The 27,229-nt window shown below is 39.4% G+C and overlaps 1 protein-coding gene across 3 annotated transcripts in view; it reads right to left on the bottom strand.

Moving 5' to 3' along the window:
• LOC140726836 (fibroblast growth factor 9) overlaps nt 1–24,990 on the bottom strand; it is a 66,854-nt gene extending 41,864 nt beyond the window's left edge. The window contains exons 1-2 of one of the 3 annotated variants that reach the window (XM_073043712.1): nt 24,479–24,990; nt 23,988–24,282 (exon numbers count right to left, since the gene is read on the bottom strand). In XM_073043712.1, the coding sequence (XP_072899813.1) occupies nt 23,988–24,258 (271 nt within the window). In that variant the 5' untranslated portion in view covers nt 24,259–24,282; nt 24,479–24,990. Of the gene's footprint in view, nt 1–23,987; nt 24,283–24,397; nt 24,416–24,478 lie in introns of those variants that run through there. The other 2 variants (XM_073043713.1, XM_073043714.1) reach the window with 2 other exon arrangements.
• Nucleotides 24,991–27,229: the final 2,239 nt, after the last annotated feature.

Here is a 27,229-nt window from a genome sequence, read left to right as displayed (position 1 = left end):
AAAACAATGCTGGAGAGGTAGTAATGGGGGACAATGAAATGGCAGATGAACTGCATCAGTCTTTACTGTGAAAGACAAGCAGAATGGTGGAAGTTCTAGGTGTCAGGCATCATTAAGTATGTGAAGTTACCATTTGTTAAGAGAAGGTTCTTGGGAAACTGTAAGGTCTGAAGGTAGATAAGTCACCTGGATCAAATGGTGTTCACTCCAAGTTTCTGAAGGAGGTGGCTGAAGAGATTGTAGAGGCATTAGTAATGATCTTACAAGAATCACTAGATTCTGGAATGGTTCTAGAAGACTGGAAAATTGCAAATGTCACTGCATTCTTCAAGAAGGGAGAGAGGCAGAAGATAGGAAACTATAGGCCAGTTAGTCTGACCTCAGTGTTGAAAAGATGCTGCAGTCAATTGTTAAGGATGAGGTCTCAGGGTACTTGGAGGCATCTGATAAAATAGGCTGTAGTCAGCATGGTTTCCTCAAGGGAAATTCTTGTCTGACAAATCTGTTGGAATTCTTTGAAGAAATAACACGCAGAATAGATAAAGGAGAGTCAGTTGACAGTGTGTACTTGTATTTTCAGAAGGCCTTTGACAAGGTGCCACACATAAGGCTACTTAACAAGCTATGAGCCCATGGTATACAGGAAAGATTCTAGCTGGGATAAAGCAGTGGTTGATTGGCAGAAGACAAAGAGTGGGAATGAAGGGAACCTCTTCTGGTTGGCTGCCAGTGGCAGTGGTGTTCCACAGGGGTTTGTGTTGGGACTGATACTTTTTACGTTATATGTCAATGATTTGGATGATAGAATTGATGGCTTTGTTGCAAAGTATGGAGACGATATGAAAATAGGTGGAAGGGCAGAGAGTTTTCAGGAAGTAGAGAGGCTACAGAAGGACAGACAGATTAGGAGAATGGGCAAAGAAATGGCAGGTGGAATACAGTGTCAGGAAGTGTATGGTCATGTACTTTCATAACAGAAATGAAAAGGTTCACTATTCTCTAAATGGAGAGAAAATATGAAAATCTGAGGTGCAAAGGGACAGGAGTGCTTGCGTAGGATTCCCTGAAGGTTATTTTGCAGGTTGAGTCTGTGGTGAGGAAGGCAAATGCAATGTTAGTATTCAGTTCAGGAGGACTCAGATCTCAAAGCAAGGATGTAATGCTGAGTTTTTATACAGCACTAGTGAGGCCTCACTTGGAGTATTGTGAGCAGTTTTGGGCCCCTTTTCTTAAAAAGGATGTGCTGAAACTGGAGAGAGTTTAAGGAAGGTTCACAGAGATGATTCCAGGATTGAATGGCTTGTCATCTGAAGAGCGTTTGATGGCTCTGTGCCTGTATTCACCAGAATTCAGAAGAATGAGGGATGACCTCACTGAAATCTATTGAATAGTGAAAGGCCTTAAATTAGCGAATGTGGAGAGGATGTTATCATCTCCTATGATGGGAGAGTCTAAGACCAGAGGACACAGCCTCAAAATAGAGGGGCGTCTTTTAGGAGCAATTTTTTTAGCCAGAGGGTGGTGAAATCATGAAATACTTTGCCACAGGCACCTGTGGAGGCCAAATCTTTATGTATATTTAAGACAGAGGTTGATACAGTGGATTCTTGATTGGTCAATGCATGAAGGGATATTGGGACAAGGCAGGATGTTAGGGCAGAGAGGAAAATTGGATCAGACATGATGAAATAATGGTGCAGACTTGATGGGCCAAATGGCCTAAATCTGCCCCTATATCTATGGTATTATGGGGGCCAAAGACATGGCAGACAAATTTAATACATATTTTGCACAACAATGACAGTAAGCCAGAAATATGAGAGCTTCAGGGGCAGAAGAGAGTGCGATTGCTATTACTAAGGAGAAGGTGTTTGGGAAGCTAAAAGATCTGAAGGTAGATATGTCAACTGGACCAGATGGACTACACCTCAGGGTTCTGAAAGAGGTGGCTGAAGAGATTGTGGAGACATTAGTAATGATCTTTCAAGAATCACTAGATTCTGGAATGGTTCAGGAAGACTGGAAAATTGCAAATGTCACTCCACTTTTCAAGAAGGGAGTGAGGCAGAAGATAGGAATTATAGGCCAATTAATCTGACCTCAGTGCTGAGAAGATGTTGGAGTCAATTGTTAAGGATAAGGTTCAGTGCATTTGGAGGCACATTATAAAAGAGGCCAAAGTCAGCATGGTTTCCTAAAAGGGAATTCTTGCCTGACACATCTGTTGGAATTCTTTTAGGAAATAACAGGCAAGATAGACAAAAGGAGAGACTGTGAATGTTGTTTGCTTGAATTTTCAGAAGGCCTTTGACGCACATGAGTTGGATAGAATCCTATGCCCTAAAGGACACCCCTCATTCTCCTACACCAAATTTCAATGGGAAATAAGACCATAAGTGGGATATGGATAAGGTGGACAGTCATAGTCTGTTTCTAAGGTAGGAACAAGGTTTCCTGTAATTTTTTATATAGCTGAATGGACCAACCATTGCTCTGAGCAGGAAACGTTTACACGGCCTGGAAATTTGCACAGCACTTTAAATGTTTTATTTTTTGTAATACATACTATGAATATTTAGAATGAAAATTGAAAAATCACATACTTTTGATTTTCTTTATTAATTGAAGGGTATAACGAAATAAAGCATAACAAAGAAAATCTTCCACATTTCATGGTTTTTTAATAATGAACTACCAGCTTCCATTCTTCATTTATTGTTACAATTTGTAACTTGAAACAATGACAATGCAAATACATTGAAGCTCTAAAAAATTTCAAAGAAAAAGTTGTTGTACGTTTATTATTCGGAACATTTATGGATTATATTCATTAACTCATGTTTATGGGGCATTTCACAATTGTACTAACATAAATTTCAAAATTATATTAGCATTATATAAAAGTAGTTCTAGCTGTGTGGCAACCAATGCTATGTGCATGAGAGCATTTTAGTGATGGGGTGGCCACACACCTACACAGCTTACCAGGAACAGTAGATAAGAGAGTCCAATGCTAGAGTGCACAGATACAAGATAAGAGCAAAGAGATTTAAAAGAACTCTAAGAAATAACTTATTTACTTATAGGGTGCTGAGTACCTGAAATGAGATACCAGGGAAGTGTTTGAGGTAAGTACAATTGCACATTGAAGAAGTATTCGGATAGATGCATTGAGGAGAAGGATTTGCAGGGTAATGACCAAAATGTGGGCAACTGGGACTAGAAGTAGGATGCTGTGGTTGGCAAGACCCAGTTAGGCCAAAGAGTTTGTTACCATGCTGTATTTCTCTATGACTCTGAGATTTTAAAAAGTTACAAAAGAAATCACGGATTCAGCAATACGTGTAAAATTCTGGTAAATGAATGCAGTCATAAGGGAAATCATAAATGATATCACCTAATTCAGATGATTTAGGAGAAAAGCCAGAAGCAGTGGAGATCCAAAGTGACTTTGGGATCCACATACATCTTTCAAATATTATGAACAAGTACAAAAGAGGTTTAAAACCAGTAATGGAATGCTAATATTTTATCTCTAGCAAATTTGTCTACAAAGAGGTAGTGATTAAACTGCAACATGACAAGGTTCTGATGAAGCCAATTTGAATCAAATTCAGAATTAGGTTTATTACCACGGACATATGTTGTGAAATTTATTATTTTGCAGCAGCAGTACAGCACAAGATGCAAAAATTACTCTAAGTTACACAATGAATAAATTTGAGCAAAATACAAAAACTGTATTAGTTCTGAGCACCAGACCTACTTCATCCTTGGAGTACACTGTATAATTTTGCAGAGTGATATTTGAACTACATTATGAGATTTCAGAAGCTAGAAATAAATTCTCTGGAATACATGTGGCGAATGCTGTTCTGAAGGTAAAGAATCTATTAACTCTGGTTGATGAGCGACAGGTTGGGCAGGTATAAAAATGAGAGGTAGGTCTTCATGGTCATCCACCACAACTCTGCTACCTTCAATGGAAATCTATCCTAATCACATCTATTCTCTTCTCTCCATTGAGCTTCCAGAAAGAACCCTTCCCTTCACAAGACCCCGATTTGCTTTTCCAATTCTATCATCAGTTGCTTCTAAAAGCGCTTCTCCATGCAATCAATGAGAGGCCATTCAACACCTATCCTTGTCCACCCAAGAAACTTTCCCAGGGAAGCAGCAATTTATTTGCACTTCTTTGTCAATAAGAGCCATCCTGAACATTTAATTACCTGTCCTCATACAGAGAACTACACATATCTCAGATTACAGATTTCATCTTCTGATGAAATCTGCCCAAGAGTATTTTAAAAATGGAGTCTGCTCCTTGCAAACTGCTCACGCTTACATTTATGAACAGCGGTGGATCAGAAAACTACATTCTCAGTAACTGTTACAAAATTTCAATTGCAGCAGATTTCTGGTTGCTTGGGGTTTTATTCTGCAATGATTTTAAAGAAACTGAGTGATTAGAAAATTTCATCAGCTTCTGGAAAAGATTGTATTATCAAGTTGGTATCTTCATCATCTTAGGCACATAACCAGATCGGTCAATTTAGTTATGATGGTGTACTGTAGCTAGATTTTCAAAGATGTTCAGACAACAAGCACAAAGCCATTGGCAAAATAAAACTGACTTGTGCAGATCCAGCAGAAGTTCTAGAGTTGTTAAGATTATACTTGTGTAGAAGCATGTCTGGGTTCTTCATGCATTTTAGGTGAACAGGATGAGAGTGTTACAAAACTTGAGAAGACTCCAGCTTCTGGATAACCCCAAGGGTTAGGAAAGGCTTGATGCCCATCCAGTTCTTTGCATTTTGAGGAGGCTGATAAGGGTAATATAAGCCGCAAGGACTCTGTCAAAGGTGGGTAAGGATATGTTTGACTGGGAGACCAGTACATTTGGTGGAACAGGTGTTTTCCAAGCTATGCTGGTTTCGATATGCTCCTAAGAAAAGACTTGAGGTTCTCAATGCCAACACGGGTGCTCTATTTCGGGTGATCACAGTCTAGGCCCCTGAGGGACGAGTTGGTTAAGATCAGAGCATCCTTTAATTGTTTCCTCCATCCTCAATTTCCCAGAAATTAAAAGGTAAAATGCTCTAAACTGCTGAGCAGCAGAAGGACTGGGTGCTGCAGTGCATGCATATTTGAAGGCTCACAATCATTATCATAGGGCCACTGGAAAACCAAGTATAACATTATGATGCATCAGCAGGAGATATATTTAACTAGAAACACTGTCTTTATATAAAGACCTTGGTTAGAACATCATGTCCAGTTTAGATCTCTTCACATGGATAATGCAGAGCTAATGGAAAATATTCTGACCGGAGCCATTACATTGATATGCAGCATGAAGGGCTCAGTAATTAGGCTCTATGAGCCACTAACTGTATGAGTATTTATTTTGTGTAGGCATTTAATCAGAAAATACAATTTCGATGCATTCAATTCCATCTGCGTTAACTTTGAATGTGAACCAGATTGTCAGTGGAGAATTCAACCTAAAATTTAAATGCTGGGCAGCAGTATACATAATGACTCTACTCCACCATTGAATAAAGTCACGGCTGATTGCAGTTAAGTCAAAACTAAATGAGATGAAAAGTCCCTTTACAGAATTCTTGTGTTATCCCATATTTACAATGAGTACAGACTAACTACAAACACATAAGGAATCTTTGGCTAGCATAACCAAAGGAATATTTGAAATTAGGCTTACATGTCGCCCAAACACTAGCATTTCCTAGAATTTGTATGAACTTGTTCAGGATTATAGAGGAAGATTGTTTCTCTATTTTGGAGCTTTTCAGGTGATTACCCAACTGGTTGGCAACAAATGATCTGATAGGTGATGGTGCAGACAATTTATTTGAGTATTTAATGGGTACAATGGTCCAGGCGGCCTTTCCAAGTTCTTCAGTTTGATATGTTGGCAATTTGCACCAGTCGACATGGTGGACACCATACATACAGATGGCTCTGTCTCTTCCTCTACAATTTACTTCGAAACTCTGCAGGCAACTTTCTCCACTTTACTAGAAAATGCTCTTCCAAATTATCATCCTTCAATCTCTGATCCACATCATCAGGGAGACCTGCCTCTTTTTTTTTGCTAGTTGCTGTAAATTCATGATGATCCCACTTCTTTTCCTTGCACCCTTGCGAGATAAATTATGATAAATGCAGTATTCAACCACCTTTTATTATTTCTGTCAACAAATTCTCCCTCTTATAAAGCAGCCACAAGCACTCTACCATGCTTTAATGACTACCACCCAGTGGCTCTAACTTCTACTATCGTGCAGTGCTTTGAGAAGCTGGTCTCAATAAGTATTAACTTCAGTTTTTTGGAGAACCTCGATCTACTGTAATTTGCCTGCTGCTGAAATAGATCCATGGCGGATGCCATCTCCCTGGCCCTGTACTTACTTCTGGAGCATCTGGACATTATAGACACCTACTCTATGTCAGACTGTTGTTTACTGACTATTGTTCTGCCTTCAATACCATTATTGTAAGCAAACTTATCACCAAACTCTGGACCCTGGGAGTTAATGCTTCCCTCTGATCAACAGAATGCAATCAGCAAGGATAGGGAGCAACATCTCTGCCATGATTATTCTAAACACTGGTGCCCCACAAGATTGTGTCCTCAGCCTCCTACTCTACTCCCTGTACAGTCATGACTGCATGGCCAGATTCTGCTCTCACGCTATCACAAGTTTGTAGTGAGCCATATCTCAAAAAACGACAAGTTGGTGTACAGGTAAAAGAAAGAGAGATTAATGACATGGTGTTATGACGACAAGCTTTTCCTCAATTTGAGCAAAACAAAAGAGCGGTGGGGGGGGGGGGGGGGCGGGTTGCACATGATCCTGTCTACATCAGTGCTGAGGGTGAGAGGGCTGAGAGCTTCAAGTTCCGAAGAGTGAACATCACTGGTAGCCTGGCCTGGTCCAACAACATTGATGCCATGGCCAAGGAAACCACCCAATGCTTCCACTTCCTCATGTCACCAAAGAAATTTGACATATTCCCAAAGTTTTACCAATTATTATCAATACAGAATAGAAAGCATTCTATCTGGATAGAATAGCTTGTTATGGTAACTGCTCCGCACATGACCACGATAAAGTGCAGAGAGTTGTGGGCACAGCTCAGCACTTCATAGGAACCGGTCTCTTCTCAATGGACTCTGTCTATACTCCTCCCCGGCCCAGTAAAACTGCCAGCATATTCAAAGGTCGAACCCCATCCCAGTACATCCGTCTTCTCCCCTTTCCCATCAGGCAGGAGATACAAAAGTCTGAAAGCACATGCAACAGAACTCAAAGACAACAATAACAACTTATATTGTTCAAGAGGTCCATTCAAGAGTCTGATAAGATAGACTCTTGGCCTCACAATCTACCTCATTATGATTTTTTCACTTTATCAGTTACCTGCACTGCACTCACAGTAGCTCTGCATTGCTATTGTCTTATCTTATTCTAGTTTAGTGCACTGCATAATGATCTGATCTGTATAAATAGTATGCAAGACAAGTCTTTTTTTACTGTATTGTAGTAAATGAGATAATATTAAACCAATACTGATACCCTATATCCTGCTAATAACTTTCCACATTTGTGATTTTTCTTCTCCAGCCTTTGAATCTCAGATCAATTGTCATTTAGTTCCTCAAATCTTTACAAGCATGTTTCCACTCCTTCCAACATAATAAACCAATTTTTAACACTAATAAGTGCTTTATTCTCCAGCAGTATCTCATCTCTATTGACTGGTCCCATGAAAATGTCTTTCTATCCAAGGGTTGCAACAAAGGAAAAATAATATACTGGTTGGTAGCAGAATCCAATGTCTTTACAAAGGTATTAATTAAAAAAATAAATAGTGAATATCAGGAAAAATTAAATAATTCCTCAAAATGGCATAGGTGCTTTTCTAAAACTTTAGACTCTGTCATCTGAGGGAGAAGTGGAGTTGTAATAAGGAAATCCAAAAGAACTGATTGTCCTCAGATCTAGCCAAATTTAACAATAGGACTAGAGCTTCCTTCTGGAGAATATTTCTTGGCTGCAGCCAGCCAGATTGAGAAGTTGGCAGGCCAAACTGCGTGTCTATAGCACCAGGCTACAACTGCTAAGAAGAGGAAGGAAGAGAGTGATTGAAGGAAATGTTAGCTGTTGGTGGAGAGTGGATGCGGTCAGGGAAAAGGGGAGAAGATCGTGATGGGTGGAGAAGACTATGCTAACGAGCTTTCATTCTTTTTTGCCCATGAGTAATGCTAGAAATGCACCTGCCTTTTCAACCTGGCCATATCATTATCCTTTTCCAATGGCCGAGTTAAAGTGGGAATGGTCACTAAGTCTCCCTGAAATATGTAAAAACGAAATTTGGGTTAATTACCTACCTCCATAACTGTCTGCTAGATGCAATTTAGACGAAGGACTTCTGACTATTTCATTTTTTAATTTCCAATACAATCCAAACTCAGCACTCTAAGGGGTTAAAGTTGCTCCATCAACTACAATCCAGTAACATAGCCTTTGTTTTTAGGGCACAGTGAAAGAGCACTGTAAATCATGTTCAAGACTAATATTTTTACTATGCTGCATTTGAGTATACCATTACTTCCAATGTATCTGCTGATTGCTTTCATTAATAATGCACTGCATGATAATGATTGCTTCAAGCCCCCAGTATATGCAAATATTGATGAATATATTTACCAGTATTAGTTTTTACAATCATGGTAATATTATGCTCTAGGTTGATTTATTTAAATTAATGCTGCTGCATAAAGCACTACAGATGACTCCAAATTACATATTGAAATAAATAATACTGATTTGAAGGGTGGAAGAAAGCGTCTCATGAATTTCATGGTATTCTTCCAATAGCACTGAAGAGAGCAAGCCCAGAGTGGAGAGTTACAAATACCAAGTATTGATCAATGGTAACAAAGCAAATCAAGAAAAATCTATTTCCATTAGGGGAAAAAACAGTTTTAACTAGTCATCAGAATAAATTTGAATACATCATGATCTGCAGAAATCTTCTACCATTTTTAATTATTGCATCAGAATTTGCTCAATCTTATTCAATTCAAACAATTACTGCAAGTATATAATTTTTTTTGTTACTTTAAGATTAAATTGGTCAACTAACATTCCATCAAATTCTTCCCAGGTATCAGTGAGGTAATGGAAATAGACATTATTAGTAGATTCCAGTAGCACCCAATAAACTGCTTCTCAACACTCAGTTTAAATCCTTCAATGATTAGATCAAAGCACTGGCGCAAAAAAAGATGAATAGTAGAGGAGACGAGAAAGAAGCCACAACCACAAAGCTGTATTTAACTAAGTCTAGCAACAAGCACCGTGAACATAACTGTATTCAATGGGGGAAAGCCCTTCTTTGGTTAGTTACAACAAAAGAAGCCAGCCTTGATCTTAAACAGGATTGTTAACGTAGCAAAATGTGACAAGATGCATCTTAGAAGTACTAATTCAAAACACTTGATGCCAAACAACTAAAGAAAGGATAGGACCGAACAACTAAAGGCCTAGTCAGAGTTAGGTTTTAAGACCTCAGGGTGTTCCTTTGGGGTATGTTCCAGAACCTCTGCTCTTTATGACTTTTTTTTAATAAAAGATCTACGAGGGACGAAAAAGGGTGAATTAGTAAGTTTGCAGATGAGACGAAGGTTGGTGGTGTTGTGGATAGTGTAGTGTTGTGGGGTACAACGGGACATTGATAGGATGCTGAGCTGGGCTGAGTGTAGCAGATGGAGTTGAACCCAGAAAAACGTAAAACAAAACACTTTGGAAGGTCAGACTTGAAGGTAGTGTACAAGGTTATTGACAGGATTCACAGCAGTGTGGAGCAACAGAGGGTTCTTGTAGACTTCACCTATAGGCCCCGCAAAGTTGCCGCTATAGAGTGATTAAGATGGCATTCAGTGTTTTGGCCTTCATTAGTTGGGGGTTTGAGTTTAAAAGCCACAAGGCAATGTTACAGCTCTATAAAACTCTGGTTAGACCACACTTGGATTATTGTGTTCAATTCGTGTTCCCTCATTATACGAAGTTTGTGGAAGCTTTAGAAGGGTGCAGAGGAGACTTACCAGGAAGCTGCCTAGATTAGAGGGCAATTTTCCATGTGCCTTAAACTTTTAGTTCAGGTGCCTTGTTGAAAGATTTACTGAAGTCCATGGATGTTCTAAACTCATTTTTGTCACCTCCTCAAACAACTCAATTAGTTGTAAAACATGACCTCCCCCACACAAAGCCATGCTGATTATCCTGTACAACTCTATGCTTTTACAGATATGTGTATATCCTTTCCCTAATTATTTCCAATAACTTTCCTGCCACGAGTCTACCAAGGCAGACCAGCCTATAATTTCTTGGTGTCTGTCTATTGTCAATGAATTTAGGAATGACATTGGGTATCCACTGGGGCCTCACCTGTGACTAAAGAGGATATAAAGCTCTCTGTCAAGGCTCCAGCAATCTCTCTCTTGTCTCCTTCAATAACCTGGGGTAGATCCCATCAGGCCCTAGGGATATATCTAAATGTTCTTCTGGTTCCTAAGGCTTGTTATAGCAGGGAGTGGTAGGGCAGACAAGCTCCCACTACCTATTAAATGCTCCCAATGCCATCCGATTCAAATAGCCTCTGAGTCCAACTCCTGGCCTTCACGTGTGGCTTAGCTACTAAGCTTGGCGCAACTGTTTCTACTGACAGAAGGGACAAAGGCAGGCTACTGGGTCCTTAAAACCACTCACTTTGGGCAGATACAGCTCATCAGCTGTGGTTGGCAGCTCAGCTAGGAGAAGGAAAACTCTGATCTCAAATCTCTGCTGCCTTGCATCTATCTCACTCATGGGGAAGGCTTCGGGAATTAATCCCAAGGGAAAAATCTGGAGTTAGAGTCCCTAAGGCACTCCTAAGTTGAGTTCAACACTAACTGGCAACCTCTGCAGCGCAGCTGGTGCCAAACTGTTTCAGTCTCTGCCATTTCTTTGGGTTCATCAGACACATGTAGAGGGGTAGCTTGCTACAAAGGCAACAGCTTGCTCTCCATTTTGTACTGCTCTGGCTTGGGTATCTAGAAAGCTAGGACACAACATCCCATGGTCGATCCTGACTGATGCAAGTCTCATTCATTCAATATTCTTTAAGAACCTCCATCACTTCCTTCCGTTGATATCAATGTGCCCTAGAAAATCAGTACAACCCTCCTTGGTCCCACTACCTTTCATATCCTTCTGCTTGTTGAAATATAAAAAATTCCCACACAAGATACAAAGCCAAAATGGAAACTTTGGAGTGTGTGCAGTACTTTGCATGATGTTCATTAATGAGGCACACAGTGTAGGATGAAAATGAAAAATGGGAATAAAATAAGTAAATTCAAAGCAAATGATGTACCCCTAGATAACAAGAATATGCTGGGACAGACAAGCAAGGACATTTTTTAGGGTGAGTACATAACATAAGCTTTTTAACCAAGTGACATGACCTAGTAAGTGAGGATTCAAAGACTGGTAGAGAAGACCAGCATAATTAGAAGCAGAGAAGCAATTGTTAAAAGAGGTAAATGTATCGGAAAAACGGTAAAGATTAGAGTTGACAATGGAAGCAAAAAAAAAAAATTGGGGTAATGGTGAAGCCATCTAGAAGTATCATTCAGCAAATGAATATCAGACACTGTCTAATTGAATATTACTTCCCAGAAAAGTAAAGGTTCAAAAATAAGAAACAATAACTTGAATGAAAGTGTGTGTCTACCATGGAGACCTTGCAATGATTGATTCTTTTCTCTAACAAGGAGTCAGACAAATATGTTTATCATAATGACTTTTCTTGAAGGCATTGATCTGATTTGACTGGAGCTACAATGGTACATCTTGAGAAAAGATTGAAAGGTACAATGAGGCAGACAGAGTGTAACCCACACCAAGATTGAGTAAACAGGGTGCATTTCTAGTGTGGTTTGAAACTCTGTGTATGAGAAGTGAGGCCACATTCTAAGGTAGAAGATATAAAGCAGGTTTTGAGGCGATTTTCCATTTTTGGGGGGAATGGAATGGAATTTACCAAATTTAAATTTGTGGACAAGCAAGTGGCTACGTTATTGGTATAAGAACAACAATTTTACATGTATTACTAATGTGCACTCCTCCACAACGAAAAACAGATACACTAGAGATCTGCCACCCTCCAGTTATGAGGCTAGACACATTATTGAGAGAATAACAACAGAAAAAAATCACTTCTGATAGGCAGTTAGGGGAAAAGGTTAGAAATAAGATCTTAGACAAATCAAATAGCTTTCAGAAGAATACCACCTTGAGTAAGAAAACCAGAACATATTCACTAAGAAATGGAAGAGGGTGCAGATACTTGAGAACATGAATGAGCTAGTGTCTGTTTAGGCATATCAGAAAACTGACAATCAGATAAAAGTAATGAGAATAGCATTCAGGGATGTACTTTATGTAGGGAACAAAAATGTGGCAAAAAGATCATATATGTCATAGAATTTGATGAGAAATTAGATCAAATTTATCCTAGTTTGGCAGGGGAGGGTGTTAGGACACTGCAGAGCTACATCTGTGGAATTAAACAATATAACACAATATAATAGCTGGAAAGCATACAAGTAAGGACAATTTTGGTCTCTGAAGAGAAAAGAATGTAATAACAAAGAAGTTATTTACATGGAAGAAGCATCTGTTCTGTTCTAACATACTGCACTTAGTGTTCACAACGTTGCCTCCTCTACATCGAAGAAACCAAATACCGATTAGGTAATCACTTTGTGGACTCTTGCAGTCAATCCACCAAAGTGACCCCGAGCTTCTGGCTGCCCTGCTACTTCAATTTATCATGCCACTCCCCCTCTCGCCTCTACACTGTTACAACTAGTCTCAACACTAGCGCCAGGAACAACACCTCATCCTCTATCTGTTGCAGCCTAAAATACTCCAGATCGAATTCTCAAACTCACTCTTTGTTTCTGTTTGTATGAGGGCTGGCCATGTTTATCTGCCACCCGTTTTCACTTCTTTTATTAGTAGAGACTGGCCTGCTGGGCATAGCCCAATAGGCCAAACTATATAACATGACACAGACTGTATAATTTTAACAACCATTGCCCATCCCCATCTTTTTGCCACCTGGACTATTTTTTTTTCTCTCATTCTCAGTTCTGATGAAAAGTCCTGGGATCTGAAAGGGTAACTGGTTCTCTTTCCACAGAAGAAGAACTTGCTGAGTTTTTTTCCGAGCATTTTCTGTATTTAAATATGTAGAAGACTTCAAACAAATAGAGAATGGAGAAATCCAGCTGGCATATATAATCTGTGACTACTTCTTGGGATGGTCCACTGATTTTTGAACTGCAGAGCGAGCTGCACTAGGGATGGTTGTTGTAGCCTGGTAACTTTGGAACACGGGTGCCAGGTGAAGTTAAAAATTAATTAGTATCTATAATCAGCGTAGAGACCAGGGCAGTAGGGCACAGAAAGAAATCTTTCTTAATGGCATAGTCCATCAAGAAATAATCACAGAATCATAGAAGAATGCAAAGAGGCTGTACCTCTTGTCTATGTTATCCATTCAGAGCAATCTCCACATTTAATTTCACTTACCCTCCTTAAGCGCCTGCACATACAGCTGTGTAAAAATGGGTTATTATCTCTTCCACTCTTTCAGATTCTCACCACAATATGTGTGAAAGAATTTCCCACTTCTCCCATTGTACAGACTATTTTAAATCTCCATCCCTGATTATTGGCTTGTGTTGAATAGGCCCTTCCTATTTGTCCCATTTAGGTTCCTTAATTTTACACATTTAAATTAAATTTTCATCATCCTTTTTCAAACAAAATTACAGACAATCCAACCTCTCCCTACATTTCCAGTTTTAACAACCTCCTTTGAGTCTGGAACCCCGATTTTGAAACATCTAGCCCTGCATCATTTAACTGTACTTCATCAGGTTCGCAAGTGGTTTGAAACACTCTGAAGTCCTGAAAGTTGCCATGCAAATTTAAGGTCTGTATTTCTAATATGCTGCTAAACTTCTAAAAAGACAATTCAAATGTTACATTGTTTTTGCAGCAAATGTTTTGACAGAGTATGGCAACATCTCTGGAGAATGGACAGAGGCTAAGACGTGAAAATCACTTAAAGTTAGTATCCAAATGAATACAAAACATGCCAAATATCAGAATTTTGAGCTGATATCAGCATCTGCAGTGTTGTGTCAGCATATTAGTGTTTGCTGACAAAAATCAATAAATCCTGTGCTGCCAGGACAGTATTCTAAATGTCTCATAATTTGCAGGATATTGCTTCTTAAGCAGAGGATCTAACTACAGGAACTAAGCATAGAAAATATGTCAGAAGGATCCACTAAATTTTTACTGTTTAGCACAGAGAGAAAAAAAAATGGAGAAGGAGATTGACAGAGGCTAATCTGCAATGCACAAATGGTACAGATTGACCTGCAATTCAGACACTAACCTCTAATCCAAAGACTGGCACAGAGGACTAGCCTTTAACCTTGGAATAGTGCATTATGGATTGAAAGTAATTAATTTCTGTCATTCTGGGAAGTAGAAGCAAAGATGCAATTGTGCAAAAATAAATTACATTGTTTAAATGGGGAATAGTACTTTTTACTTGGTTGGCAAGCATTTTTAATTAAACATAGTTCATCTATCTGTAATTAAGAGTGGGAAATATTAAGAAAACTCTTTAAACATCCACTCAGCTTTCACAACAACCTTGCACTCAATGTCAGTAAGACCTAGGAATTAATTGTGGACTTCCGGAAGGGAAAGTTGAAGTAACACACAACAGGCCTCATCGAGGGATCAGCAGTGGAAAGAGTGAGCAGCTTCAAGTTCATGGGTGTCGACATCTCTGAAGATCTATCCTGGGCCCAACATATTGATGCAATTACAAAGAAAGCACAATAGGAGCTATATTTCATTAGGAGTCTGAGGAGGCTTGCTATGTCACCAGAAGTGCTTGTAAATTTCTACAGACGTACTACGGAGAGCATTCTAACTAGTTACATCACCATCTGGTACGGAAGAAAAAGCTGCAGAAGGTTCTACACTCGGCCAGCTCCATCATGGTCAATAGCCTCCCCAGCATCAAGGACATCTTCAAGAGGCAATGCCTCAAAATGGAGGCATCCATGACCCAGGACATGCCCACTTCCCATTTCTACCGTCAAGGAAGAGGTACAAGAGCCTGAAGACACACACTCAACATTGTAGAAACAGTTTCTTCCCCTCCATCATCATGTTTCTGAGTGGACAATGAACCCATGTACACTACCTTACTATTTTTTGCTCTACTTTTGCAATGCATATTTATTTATTTTAATACATTTCTTATTGTAATTTATACTTTTTTATATTATTATGTATTGCAATGTACTGCTGCCACAAAATAACAAATTGCATGACATATGTCCATGATATTAAACCTGATTCTATTCTATTCTGGCTTGTGATACTCTTATTTTTGTAGACATAACGCGCCCATTTAGTGACAGCTTATTTCCTGCTATTTGGGAAGATAATCTATCAATACTCAAGTCAGTTATGAATTAACTGTTTTTCTCCTGATGGTACCATTTATGACAAAATTAATCTTGGCACATTGAATGTCACTTTTTCTGGTGCTGAGTGCTCAGACCTACTGAAGAAGTAGAATGACTTGGATGTCCTTTGGGTGATCGTGTAAAGTTAAGAGGAAGAACGGAGTGATAATATGCAAAAAGAAGTGACTATTTGAAGGGACAGAGTAATAAGATTCTATTGAAGATTTCTAACTTGACAGGTTGATGAAAACTAACATCTTAAAAAAATGATCAGATTCCTGGATGGGATAATAGTGGTTGAGATGATAGAATGATATACAAGAAACTCAAATGAAAAAAAAATTGACAAATGCAAGGGATAACAGAGGCAGATAACAGCACTTTGTGCTCGATGTCTTATGGTGCCTATAGTATTGTGTAAATATATTAGTTTCAATTTAAATCTTTCTCAAGTTATATTAGGTACCTCTGATTGAAAGCAAACTGTCGAGTTGCAATATGGATGTCTAGAGGGAGATCCTCATGATTCAGTACAATTAATATTGTAATACTTTGAGAACAGAACAAAAATGTTATATATAAGCATTGCTGCTTAAAAGTAATTAACAATGAACTTGTAATGATGCAAAACATCCCAATGCTAAAAATTTCTGTTATGTATAAGCTCTGATGCTTATAACATAGTCCATCCAGTGATGGAGCAGAGAACTGAAGAACCAATTTCATCACCATGGGATAACTCGAAGCATGGAAACCTGCTTGGGAAATCATCTGTAGGCAGTTTTTCTGTAACTCCTACAAGAAAGCAATACTGTACACGAGTACTGCCCACTGCTACCAGTCATCACCAGTTTCGTAGCACAAATATTTTGACAGGAAATCAATTGGATAAAAAGAAGAAATGAACTTGGAAAAAAATGATGATTTGGAGATAATTTATTTTGCTTCAATGTACCCCAATATACTTAGCGTAACCCCTAGGTATAGTTCTGTCAGAGAACTAAACAGAAGTGACCCATGTACATACCAGGTCTTCACTCTCTGGATGAAATTTTATTTTTATGATATTTACTAATATAACTTGCATGCCTTGCATTTATAATTACACCAGGCAGGAAAAATTCAAGAATACATGGTAATTGGAACAGGCAATGAGTGGAAATATAATAGCAGAACAGTGTAACAATAAACAAACCTTTTCAACTGTATTATCTATACTTTGATCATTCCATCTCCTGCTGAGATGGGTTTACTTTCTGCTGTATAACTCACAGCAGATGCATTTACATTTTTCAAGCGAATGCAAAATGTGAGTAGTTCACTATGACTTCCAGTTTTGAGAACATAAGGTGATATTGTATTATCTTTCCTTGCATAGCTTATGGTAGTAATCACTAGTAATAACTAGCCCATTGCTGCAAAATAAAATTTCCAAATGTGTTAATAGCCTAGTTATGTGGCAGTTTATTTGAAAAGAACATGCCATCGTAGTCATGGTGAGGAAATTATCCTAATGTAATGTCTGTCAGCTGCTGAAACAAAGATTTGGGTTTGCTTTATATTGAGTTACTGTACTGGGTCTTAGAGGTGACTCTAAATCATGTGGCTAAGAAGTAATTCAACTCCACAAATCAAGTGATGGATCAAATGGCAACAAATGCCACCAAGTTAAATTCCTGATAACAATAACTTCAGCCTTAGAGCAAGACTCTTAGCATAATCCGAGTTCCCTATTATTATACCAAAGAAAGGATTTTTATGATTTTATATATATATATAGAAATAAAAAGAAAGGCACTGAGAAACTTCTATTTGGAATTTTCTGAACAATGATTTTTTTTTGCATCAGCAGCACTTTATTTCCTCCCAAAGGTCATTATTTGTGATATTTAGTAATTTATGTATATTTGGAAGTTTAATAATGGTTAATTATAGTAAACGGCTTGAGCAATTAGTCTTGCAATGTGTAAATACCTAAATTTATAGGTTGGCCTTTCAACAATGCAAAAAATGGGGATTGTACTAAGTTCTGTTTGTGTAATCAAATGAATTGATTTTAACTTATGATGCCAACAGATTATTTGACTTTGACAGTAATCAGATTTGCAGCCTTAATACTATAAACCAAAAAATTGCCAAATAATGAAATATAAAATGTGCAAGCTACATGTCATATCTTGGTGGAAGCTGTCACATGATGCATTCATGGGAAAACAGCTGTTCTGAATTCTGTGAAAGGTGGCACATAAATCTTTGCAGAATTTCAGGTTTTAAGGTCATGTGAAGGTCAATTAGATGACAACATATGAGAAACAAGATGAAAGCCTGCACGATGATGATGATTTTGTTCTGCGCAGATTTTATAGAGAACCATTGAGGGATTGGACAATATGCTAAAAGACCTAAGCCAAAAGCCCAGGGTTTTCTAATTTGGACCTCTAGTCTGTGCTGAGCCATGGCCCTTAGCAATGGAGCTACTTTATCCAAACTGTGCCACCCGGGAAATGATAAAATAAAAAAGTTGCTGTTTCTAATCAGAATTTAACTACCTACATTTGATTAGCGTAGAAGAGGCTCAAATGTTTTAACAGTTCCTTCCAATCTCATCAGAGCTCGTTACCCAGACATATTGCAGAATTACCAACTGGCAGAATATTGAAGGTTTGCCGGTAACATAAAGCCTTGGTGTATGGTGATTAAAAATGGAGAATTGCATTGGTACATCTGAGACAAAAGAAAACTGTTCAGAACACTCCAGATCCAGCAGCATCTGTGGAGTGAGGTAGTTAGTCATGTTTCATTACAATCTTTCTGCACTTTTATTCCTAAACTATTCATCTCTCCACAGATGCTACCTAACCCATTGAAAGATTCCTGTTTAATTTGTTTTAAGTTTCAGAGTTCCAACATCCAAAGCGTTTTGCTTTGGTTTTCTAACTTTACTTAGTTGTTTCTTTTGACCATGCGCAAACACAGCCAAAGATCAGGTAATCTAACTTGGAAATTGCTCTCATGACAAATCCATTTTGAAAACGATCAGATGCCTGAATTTGATCTAGTGACCAGAGTGATTATTTTCACATTTCCAGCCTTACAGTAATTTCTACACTCCAGAACTACTTCAACAGATGTAAGACTCTTTGGGATGTTCTAATTAATGAAAGTGTGTTGGCTTTTGCCACAGAAAGCTAAGACCTTGAAACATTAGCTCATTTTTCACTATAAACTGGGTTTTTAATTGTGGATGTGCCTGAGGACACAATTGGAAAATCTGTGTGGTACACTCCCAAGCTGAAAACGTCTGAGATTGTCCATTTTCAATGGAATGTCTCAGGCTTCAGCATCTTCCAAAAAAATCTTAGTCTTGCAGGTCCAAAATTCAGTGAAATTGTCAAAATAAATAGATACAGTGGTAATGAAGGCTTAGAGCATACTTTCCTTTATGAGTCGGGGCACTGAATATGAGGGTTAAAAAGTCATGTTGCAGCTGCATAAACCTTAGGGTAGGCCACATTTGGAGTGTTGGGTGTAGTTCTGGCTGAGTATTACAGGAAAGATGTGAAGGCTTTGGAGAGGTTACAGAAAAGATTCACCAGCATGTTGCCTAGATTATAGAGCATTACCTACAAGAAGAGGATGGACAAACCTGGACTGTTTTCTCTGGAGCATCGGAGGCTGGGAGTCAACCTGACAAAAGTACATAAAATTATGGGAGGCGTAGGATAGTCAGAGTCCTTTTATCCCCCAGGGTGGAAATTTTGAATATTAGAGGACATAGATTGAAGACGAGAAGGGGAAAGTTTAAAGGAGGTTTGTGAAGCAAGGTTTTTTTTCACAGAGAGTGAATGATGCCTTAAACATACGGCCAGGGAAGGTGGCAGAAACAGACACAATAGCAATGTTTAAGAGGCCTTTAAAAAACCACAAGAATAGACAGAGGAGAGATATGGATGATGGGATTTCCATGGTCAGCAAGGACATTGTGGTTTGAAGGGACCATCTATGTTCTAGCCATACTCTCATCTCAGAAAAATCCTTAATGTTTCAATGTATCCAATGAAAGACAAAATTGAACATGCTTGCAGCTAAAAAAAAATAAAAATGATCCTCACAGAAGTATATTGCAAAGTAGACATTTTGCACAGGTGGAAGATATCCTCTCAAGCATCAAATGCAGCGGTATAACTCAGACTTCATACCCTAAGAAAAAGGGGAAAGAAAGGCATTTTGCAAGTCAACTCTTTGAAGTTGAGGCAAAAACTAGGAATATTTCTGGGTTCACCTGAAGTCCGGTAAATGTCAATAACTGTGTCTGAGAAATAGACTTGCTCTGGTGACAGATAGAATAACTCAGCATTGAGGAAGCCACAGGAACTTGTCAGTCTGCCATCCAAAAGAATACAACTGAAGTGTGAATCAATCTCCCACACCAAACACTTGTTTTACAAAGAAGGAACCACTTTAGTGATCTGTCTTGTTTTCCTTTAGAAATGAGGTTTGTGATGGGTCATTTGAGGCAACAAAGGAAGTTTTTAGTTGTTTGCAGCTATTTGCATTCCAGCAGTAAACTTGTTTAATAGAATAGGAAAGTTAAGACAAAGATTTTAAATGTGAAACCCTCAGCAAGGCCTTGTCCTCAATTTCATCCTGAGAAACAAGGCATTTCTTCAAATAGTGAAAGAGCTTGCATTGTAAATGTAATTGTCTTTTCCTTAAAGTATTTGTGGTGTTCAGGCGATGATTGACGTGCCAACTGGAGAGCCTGACTTTGAGTGCTTCAGGGTGATATTTTTTCAGCTGACACCTTGAGCTATTTGGTGTTCGGTTCCTTTAGAAGTTATAATACAACCAAGCTCTCTCTGCACACTGTTCCAGCATGTCACGGATTTTAAGCCCCGACACTGTGTATTTAGAACAGATAACAGAGACTTCTGTGTGGAAATATCAATGCCACACCCAATATATTAACAGTAAGCACAGAATACGTGACTTTAAAAAATGGAGCGAGCTCACAAAACGCCTGCGTCGTTTACCTTCAGTTATTGCATAAATGATGAATGACTTGGGGCGCGCCTAGTCTTTTTGTTCTCATTGTTATGTCATTGCCAGGACTAAACGATACACTCAAAATGTAATTAAGTGTATCCAAAAGAGGATAAATCTGGTTAATTGAAAGGATATGGTCGAATGATTAACGGGTATGGAGAAAAACAATATGCAATGCATATATTAGTAACAAGGTATTAAACCTGGAACGCCCCTATAATAAACTGATGTCTCCCTCGAGGTCCTAGTGCCTGCAATCCTTGCTTCGTAACCCTGATCTAAACCGTGGAAGCAAATACTAAATGGAAGAGGAAATTCAATATTTTATCCAATTTCAGTTAGATGTATATCAAGGTAAGGTAAGCTAAAATTAGAACTTCAATGAAATCATGTCTTAATTTTAAGTGAAGAGATGGCCTCTATTCTGAACACGTCCATCTGCTGAACAGTTTTGCTGACACAAAAGACCCGCCCACATTTTCCAGTTATTGAATTTCCCACTGGAGTTCAATCTGGAAAGTGCCTTCAATCGAAGAACAAACGTTACATTAAACATTCAGCCTTAGACCTCTGAAGAGCTTGCAGTACAAACTCGATAATCATACGAGGCAGCAAAGGATACGCTGCGGCTGCTGATGCATATCGAGCGAATGAGACCTTGCGGAGAAAATGCTGCACGTTGCCAAATCGGAGCAGCCAACACCCCCCGCGTGGGTCTTTTAGGGCAATATATTCTGCAAACCGCAAAACTGCACGCTTAGCAGAGCAGTTCGTTCTAGAGTATGTAGGTAAACTGAGAAATAATTCTTTTGTATTTTTAGTTAAATATTAAACCCGTACCAAATGCAATAAGCATCAAACACGGTCATTACCGAGTTAACTGTTTAATTCGAAGAGGAAAGTTGGTTAAAGTGGATTGCCAATTAAACAGCGGCCGCGGTGAATGCACCATGTTAACTAACGTGATATAAAACTGAGCTTTTTCTCCTAGTATTTCCTCTTGGAAGCTTTGAAATGGAGGATCGCTGCGTCGATTTTGTTTTGGTTAGGAAGGCCACGCCACAAGTTTTAATTGTGAAGCGCTTGGCTGAATTTATGGGTACATCATGAAACAGCAAATGAGAGAGCCGCGTAATCCCACTCTCACCTGCCGCCTCCACGAGAGAATTCAAGATAATTCCCATCTCCAGTACCTCAGCATTCACAGCTATGTTTTTTTTGTAGACAACAGCCTTCACGCACTCCCTGGCTGATTGAAATGCAATCAATAGAAATACAAGTACTTGGGCGAGTTGTCACGCAAAGATCACTGCGGTGTTCTGTCATCGGTTCTAGCAACCATGATCTTCAGGCGCAAACCGCAAAGTAAAAGTTGATGGCGATGCCAACTCTTAATTGCAAAGGGAACACGGTGGGACTGTTTTAATGCATCGGTCGGGTATTAAAAATTGGGCGGATTTAAATCCTGCACCAGGCCTTATGAAATGGAGCAGGTGCATGCCAGCCAGTGCAGAGGTGGGCGAAAGCAGGAGTTGCTGCATTGAGATACACCTGCCAGTGTCGGGCCCCGCGACACACAGGATGCGCTTCACACAGGCACAACAAAGAACCTAGATTATTACTAAAGGGGCAACGGGCGGGGTATTAATCCCCCGAAACTAGCCGGAGTGAGTTAAAATGGTATGGGAACACAGTCGGCCCGGGAAAGCATACAATTGGTGCAAAAGATGAAGGTTACTGAGGTGTAGCCAGCCTCGGGAATCTGAAGGGAGCTAGACTACCGCGCCAGCGCAGGTAGCAAACTTCCCACATTGAAATTCTAATTTAACCAATTTCTTCACCACCCACCCCACCCCCCCGCCTCCCACTCCCGTTTATCCCCAAAACAGATAGAATAGCTAAAACAGACCCTGGAGTCAGACGTCGTTTGCTTGCAGAAAACGTTTTCAATGTTCTTATTATATGTAGTCTCCCCGAGCTGAATTATTTTCTATTAAATAATTTTATGTCAACATTTTGCAAAGGGTTCGGGTGGAGTTATCATTGCAGCATTTCCACTCGACTCCGCCCCAGCCCCTGCCCCTCCCCCCGCACACACATACAGCCTTCTGGTCGGCTGTTTGATTTGCTATCATCTTTTATCTGGTAGCTAGTAGAATTAATTCATTTAAATATGAATCTCAAAGTGAAAGCTAGTCCTGAATTTGTGTCCCGTATCCCTGCGATGGACCGTGCGTTAGGACCCGGGGGATATCTCTCGCTCTGAAATGTAGCAGTGCGGCCGCCGTACAGACACCTGCTGGAGGCGTGAACCCAGGGCTGGAGGTTTGGCCATAACCTTCGGGGAGAAAAACTAGAAACGTACTGGTGCTTTTGATCTTTAAAACGCATTCGCACCTTTTAACCAACAAAAAGGGGGGAAAACCTCGCGAGGTTGCTGCACGCACGTGGCCTAAATTACTCTTGCGCATTTCGACATTGAATAATCTATCGAGGAAACACTGATTAATAATGCATGACGATGGCTTAAATAAGTCTTTGCTCTGATCTCCTCAACAATCACCTCTACCAGTGAGTCATATGATTGCACCAATCCACTGCGTTTGCAATCTGCATCCAACTTTGACTGCAAAAAAACACCGATTATTAGTCTACAGTTTATTTGCACGTTCATGACTGCACACATAAGGCACCCCAATGTAACAAACATATTATAAGTTAGTTTCTAGTCTGACGACCTAGTAAATGACATTTACATCAGATCGGACGCATAAGGTCGTGAGGACAGGTAAATGGGCGGCCGCAGATACATTTTCCGAAGCAAACGCATCTTGGTCAGTATCCAATAGCTACGCACCTAAGTTACTGGTATAGCGTGGCTGTCTCACTGCACCATTAGTCAGAATCTATTTTTCTATACACATGCAAGTACGAGACCCACATGTCCTCAACTTGACCATTTTTCGCAGCCTGCTGCTTTGAAAAGTTATTTCTTTATTTCCTAGCCACCGCGGATACAGAAAGACAGACAAAGACATATTGATACGTTTTAAAAATCAATTGCCATGATGCGGGACTGTGGGCCTAAATGAATGTGATGATCCTATCATTTAGTCATGCCTGATATTCTTGGAGCACGTTATAGGAATCAGAATACGTTCGCTCGTTCGCTCGCTCGCTCGCTCTCCGCTCGCATCGTAGAGCAGTGCAGCAATAAACTCTGCCATCTGGCATCACGTAAAAAAATCATAAGATGTCTCATTTATGACCTACTTAAGTGCTTTGTGTATCTGCTACTTACCAAATCGGCTGTGATCTTGTCTGGTCCCCTGGATAGTTCCGTTAGGAAAAATCTCTAAGTGAAAGCCAGTCCTGCAGTAGAGCTGTCTCCGCCTGAGGATCCCCTTTAAGTGGGACAGGTCCGTGACTGAGCCCCTGCTCAAACCCCCCTCAGACTGGCCGAGATGATCACTCAGGAGTACCGGGTTATCCACCGGTAAAACGGGCACATTCCCAAAAGGTATTGCATCCTGGGCACCAAGATAGTTCCCAACTTCACCTAACGGAGCCATCAGTCGCCGCCGGCGATTCTGCTTCTGATAATAACAACACAAAAAAAACAAGAATAATAATATAGGTGTCAGCCCAAATTGCTCTCGTGTTTTTTTTTGTTAGAATGAATTGTTTTGACTGCAATCCATTAACACATACATAAAAGTAATATGCTGTTTTGGTTTGGGGCAGGTTCAAGGTCAATCACTGTAGTCTATGAAACCACCGCTTTATACTCACACATTAACATATTGTTTTTAAATAATCCCAGGTCTAACAGGCTGTTTGATCTTCAGGCGATCCAGCTGCATTGAGAATAAAAATTCGTAGTTTCTCCATTGGAAGAAGGTAACGATGGTCATAGCAACTTAAACCCGGCGTTATTGGTTTTTTTTTAGATGAACAAGGCTACGTCAGAATTTATGGATCTGTCTCCAGAAAGGCATGCGCTGTTTTTACTCTATAAAAGACTGCATACATCAGCATGAATCCTTGAGAAAATATAGATCGCACGTTGCTCGCTGGGGCAATCCAGAAACTTTGATCTTATTTTTTTTCCCAAACGTCACCTTTTTTATTATCCAAAGACTCGGGGAAGATCAGGAGAGTGTCTGGAGCTTCAGGCGCTCGCCTTCATCAGCAGAAAGATCTGCAAGTCCAATGCTGGGTTGCTGGCTGCCTTGAAACAGGTGTTCTTTACGCAGACCCCACTGTGAAATGTGTGTACTATCTGCGTCTGAACTATACTCTCCATAAAGCACGCAGAGTGGCGCAGAAAAGCAGGCATGGGTTGGGTTTAAGGTAGTCTTACCAACGACATATAGGCTCCTTCTCGGTCCTAGTGCCCATGGGTTACTTAAAGAAATCAAACTATTTGAAAACGCATATGAAACCCTTTTAACTGTATTGGGTGCATATTCAGTCTAAACTTTTCTATTCATCTCAGCTTTACGACACTAAATAAAAATATTTTATGGGTTGATATTTATTTATTAGGACAATAATAATATTGTATAGTAATTTTCATTTTACAAAAACACAGGTTTTTGGATTAGCCCGAGGAAATATATGTAGTCAGAATCAAAAGGTATCTTAGATCGAGGTTGTAAGGTCTGAAGAACGCGCGAATGATTAACCCGCATAACAATATACGATCAAAACGTTTTGTACTCCTAAAAAACTACCGATCTTCTTATCCATATTGCAGTGTAGACTTTTATTAAACTTTTCCGGCTCCTTTAAGAAAGCTTTTTTTTATTGATAATAAAACACGAGAGAACCAGGAAAAATAACACAATTCAAAAATAATTTTGCCCAATAAAAAGCTTCAAAGGCGTCCTGGAGTTTCTAATATTAGTAGCAGCCTGATTGAAGTTACGTCGCTTAGATTGAACTTGTTTCAGTTAGCACCTGTATGCAACTCCACAGAGCAGCTTTGGGCATTTCCATGGAGCCTATCTCCATCATCCCCGAGCTTCATTGTCCATAAGGAAGCTGCTCCAGAACAGGTTCTGTTTAACATCCTGCAATTCAAAATCACGTTACTTACCTCGAATGGTTGTATTAACCAAATAAATACATCGGAAATGGGGCTGGACAGAAAGTTATTCATACTTGGTAATGTGCGAAGCGTGGAGGACAAGGTGGAGAGTTAAGATGTTCGAAGTGTTTAATGGGGACCCACGGTTTTGACAAATATAACACAGACCTTTACCCCACTTCAGAATATGGAACAAACAGTAACAAAAGTAGGTGGGTCATTGAAATGGTGAGAATGGTTGTTGAATAACTGATAAAATATGTTGCAATGGCTCCCGAACACCGATAGTCTTATCCTCCAGAAAATTATAATATGCAAATTATAAACAAATTAATATACGAATCAGAGAAAGCTTGATATAACTCTGGCTTCTCGTGGTAGTTAAATGACTACGGGCACTAGGACCCGGGTCGGGGTGCTGATCCGCAATCACGAAGGCTTTTATTTAGGATAATTTGCTGTTTCATGAACAAATATTGTCCGAGGCTGAGGGGACGGGAGTTAAGATTTAAACCCGGAGTTTTCAAATGTCTGTCCATCATCGTAAGTCAGGATCTTAACGAAGTCTGAGAATCGGGTTGACTGACGGCAGCACTGCGAATTGGAGATGGGAATAAGGATTGCGGTAGATTCGCTAGAAGTCGCTCTAGAGCCGGAGCTTGTTCAACATTAGCAGCAATCCTTATCCATTCTTTTGTGTGTATTTGCTTGTGTTATTGCAGTTGCTGCTTTTAGTGAATTTCCAATCAAGATTTTTGTTTCGGTTAAGTCATTGTGGTATAATTTTGTACAATAATTGTAATTCTTAAATATATTAATAGGGCCTGAAGGTCATATTGAAAAACTACTGAAGAGATTTGTTTGCTCTACTGCTTCGCTGTCGTTACACACTTACTGCGCCTGGACAATGTCTTCCATATGATTCCCTTCAGTAATGATTTAATGTTTCAATTTTTATGTTCCTTCCTATGTAACCAAAATAAGTGTATCTGTTTGAAATTGATCTAATAAGCATATTAAAAAAACAAGACTTGGGAGGTATCATTAATTGAATGTTGCTCTGGAGATTCTATTGTGGAATAAAGTGTTTCAATTGAATCAAAATTATTAATGGCATGCATTATACTCGTGTTCCCACAGATGTTCTTTAATCACTGGAGAAATATTAAATGAAAATCGGAAATGTAACATTTCCGAAAGAGATTCTTTTGCTACGATGTAGCAGGAACTGAAGCGGAACCGTGGATACCGTCTTGCGCTCTTTTTTTAGATCCGCCGTACACTATAATTTAAAGGCGCACAGCCATAGCTACCTCGTCAAATCACATTCCGGGTGTTGTTCTTTTTTCACTCATAATTTGGCTTTCTCTTCTTAGCAAAATATGGAAAATGAATTTTAAAAAGTTTGAGCAATGAAATGAATTAACTGGCATTCAAGGACTCTACTGACT

This window comes from Hemitrygon akajei, chromosome 4 (assembly GCF_048418815.1).
Source record: "Hemitrygon akajei chromosome 4, sHemAka1.3, whole genome shotgun sequence".
Classification (NCBI taxonomy): Eukaryota; Metazoa; Chordata; class Chondrichthyes; order Myliobatiformes; family Dasyatidae; genus Hemitrygon; species Hemitrygon akajei.
Note: the sequence above shows the minus strand (reverse complement) of the source record. Positions and strands in the feature narration are given on the sequence as shown.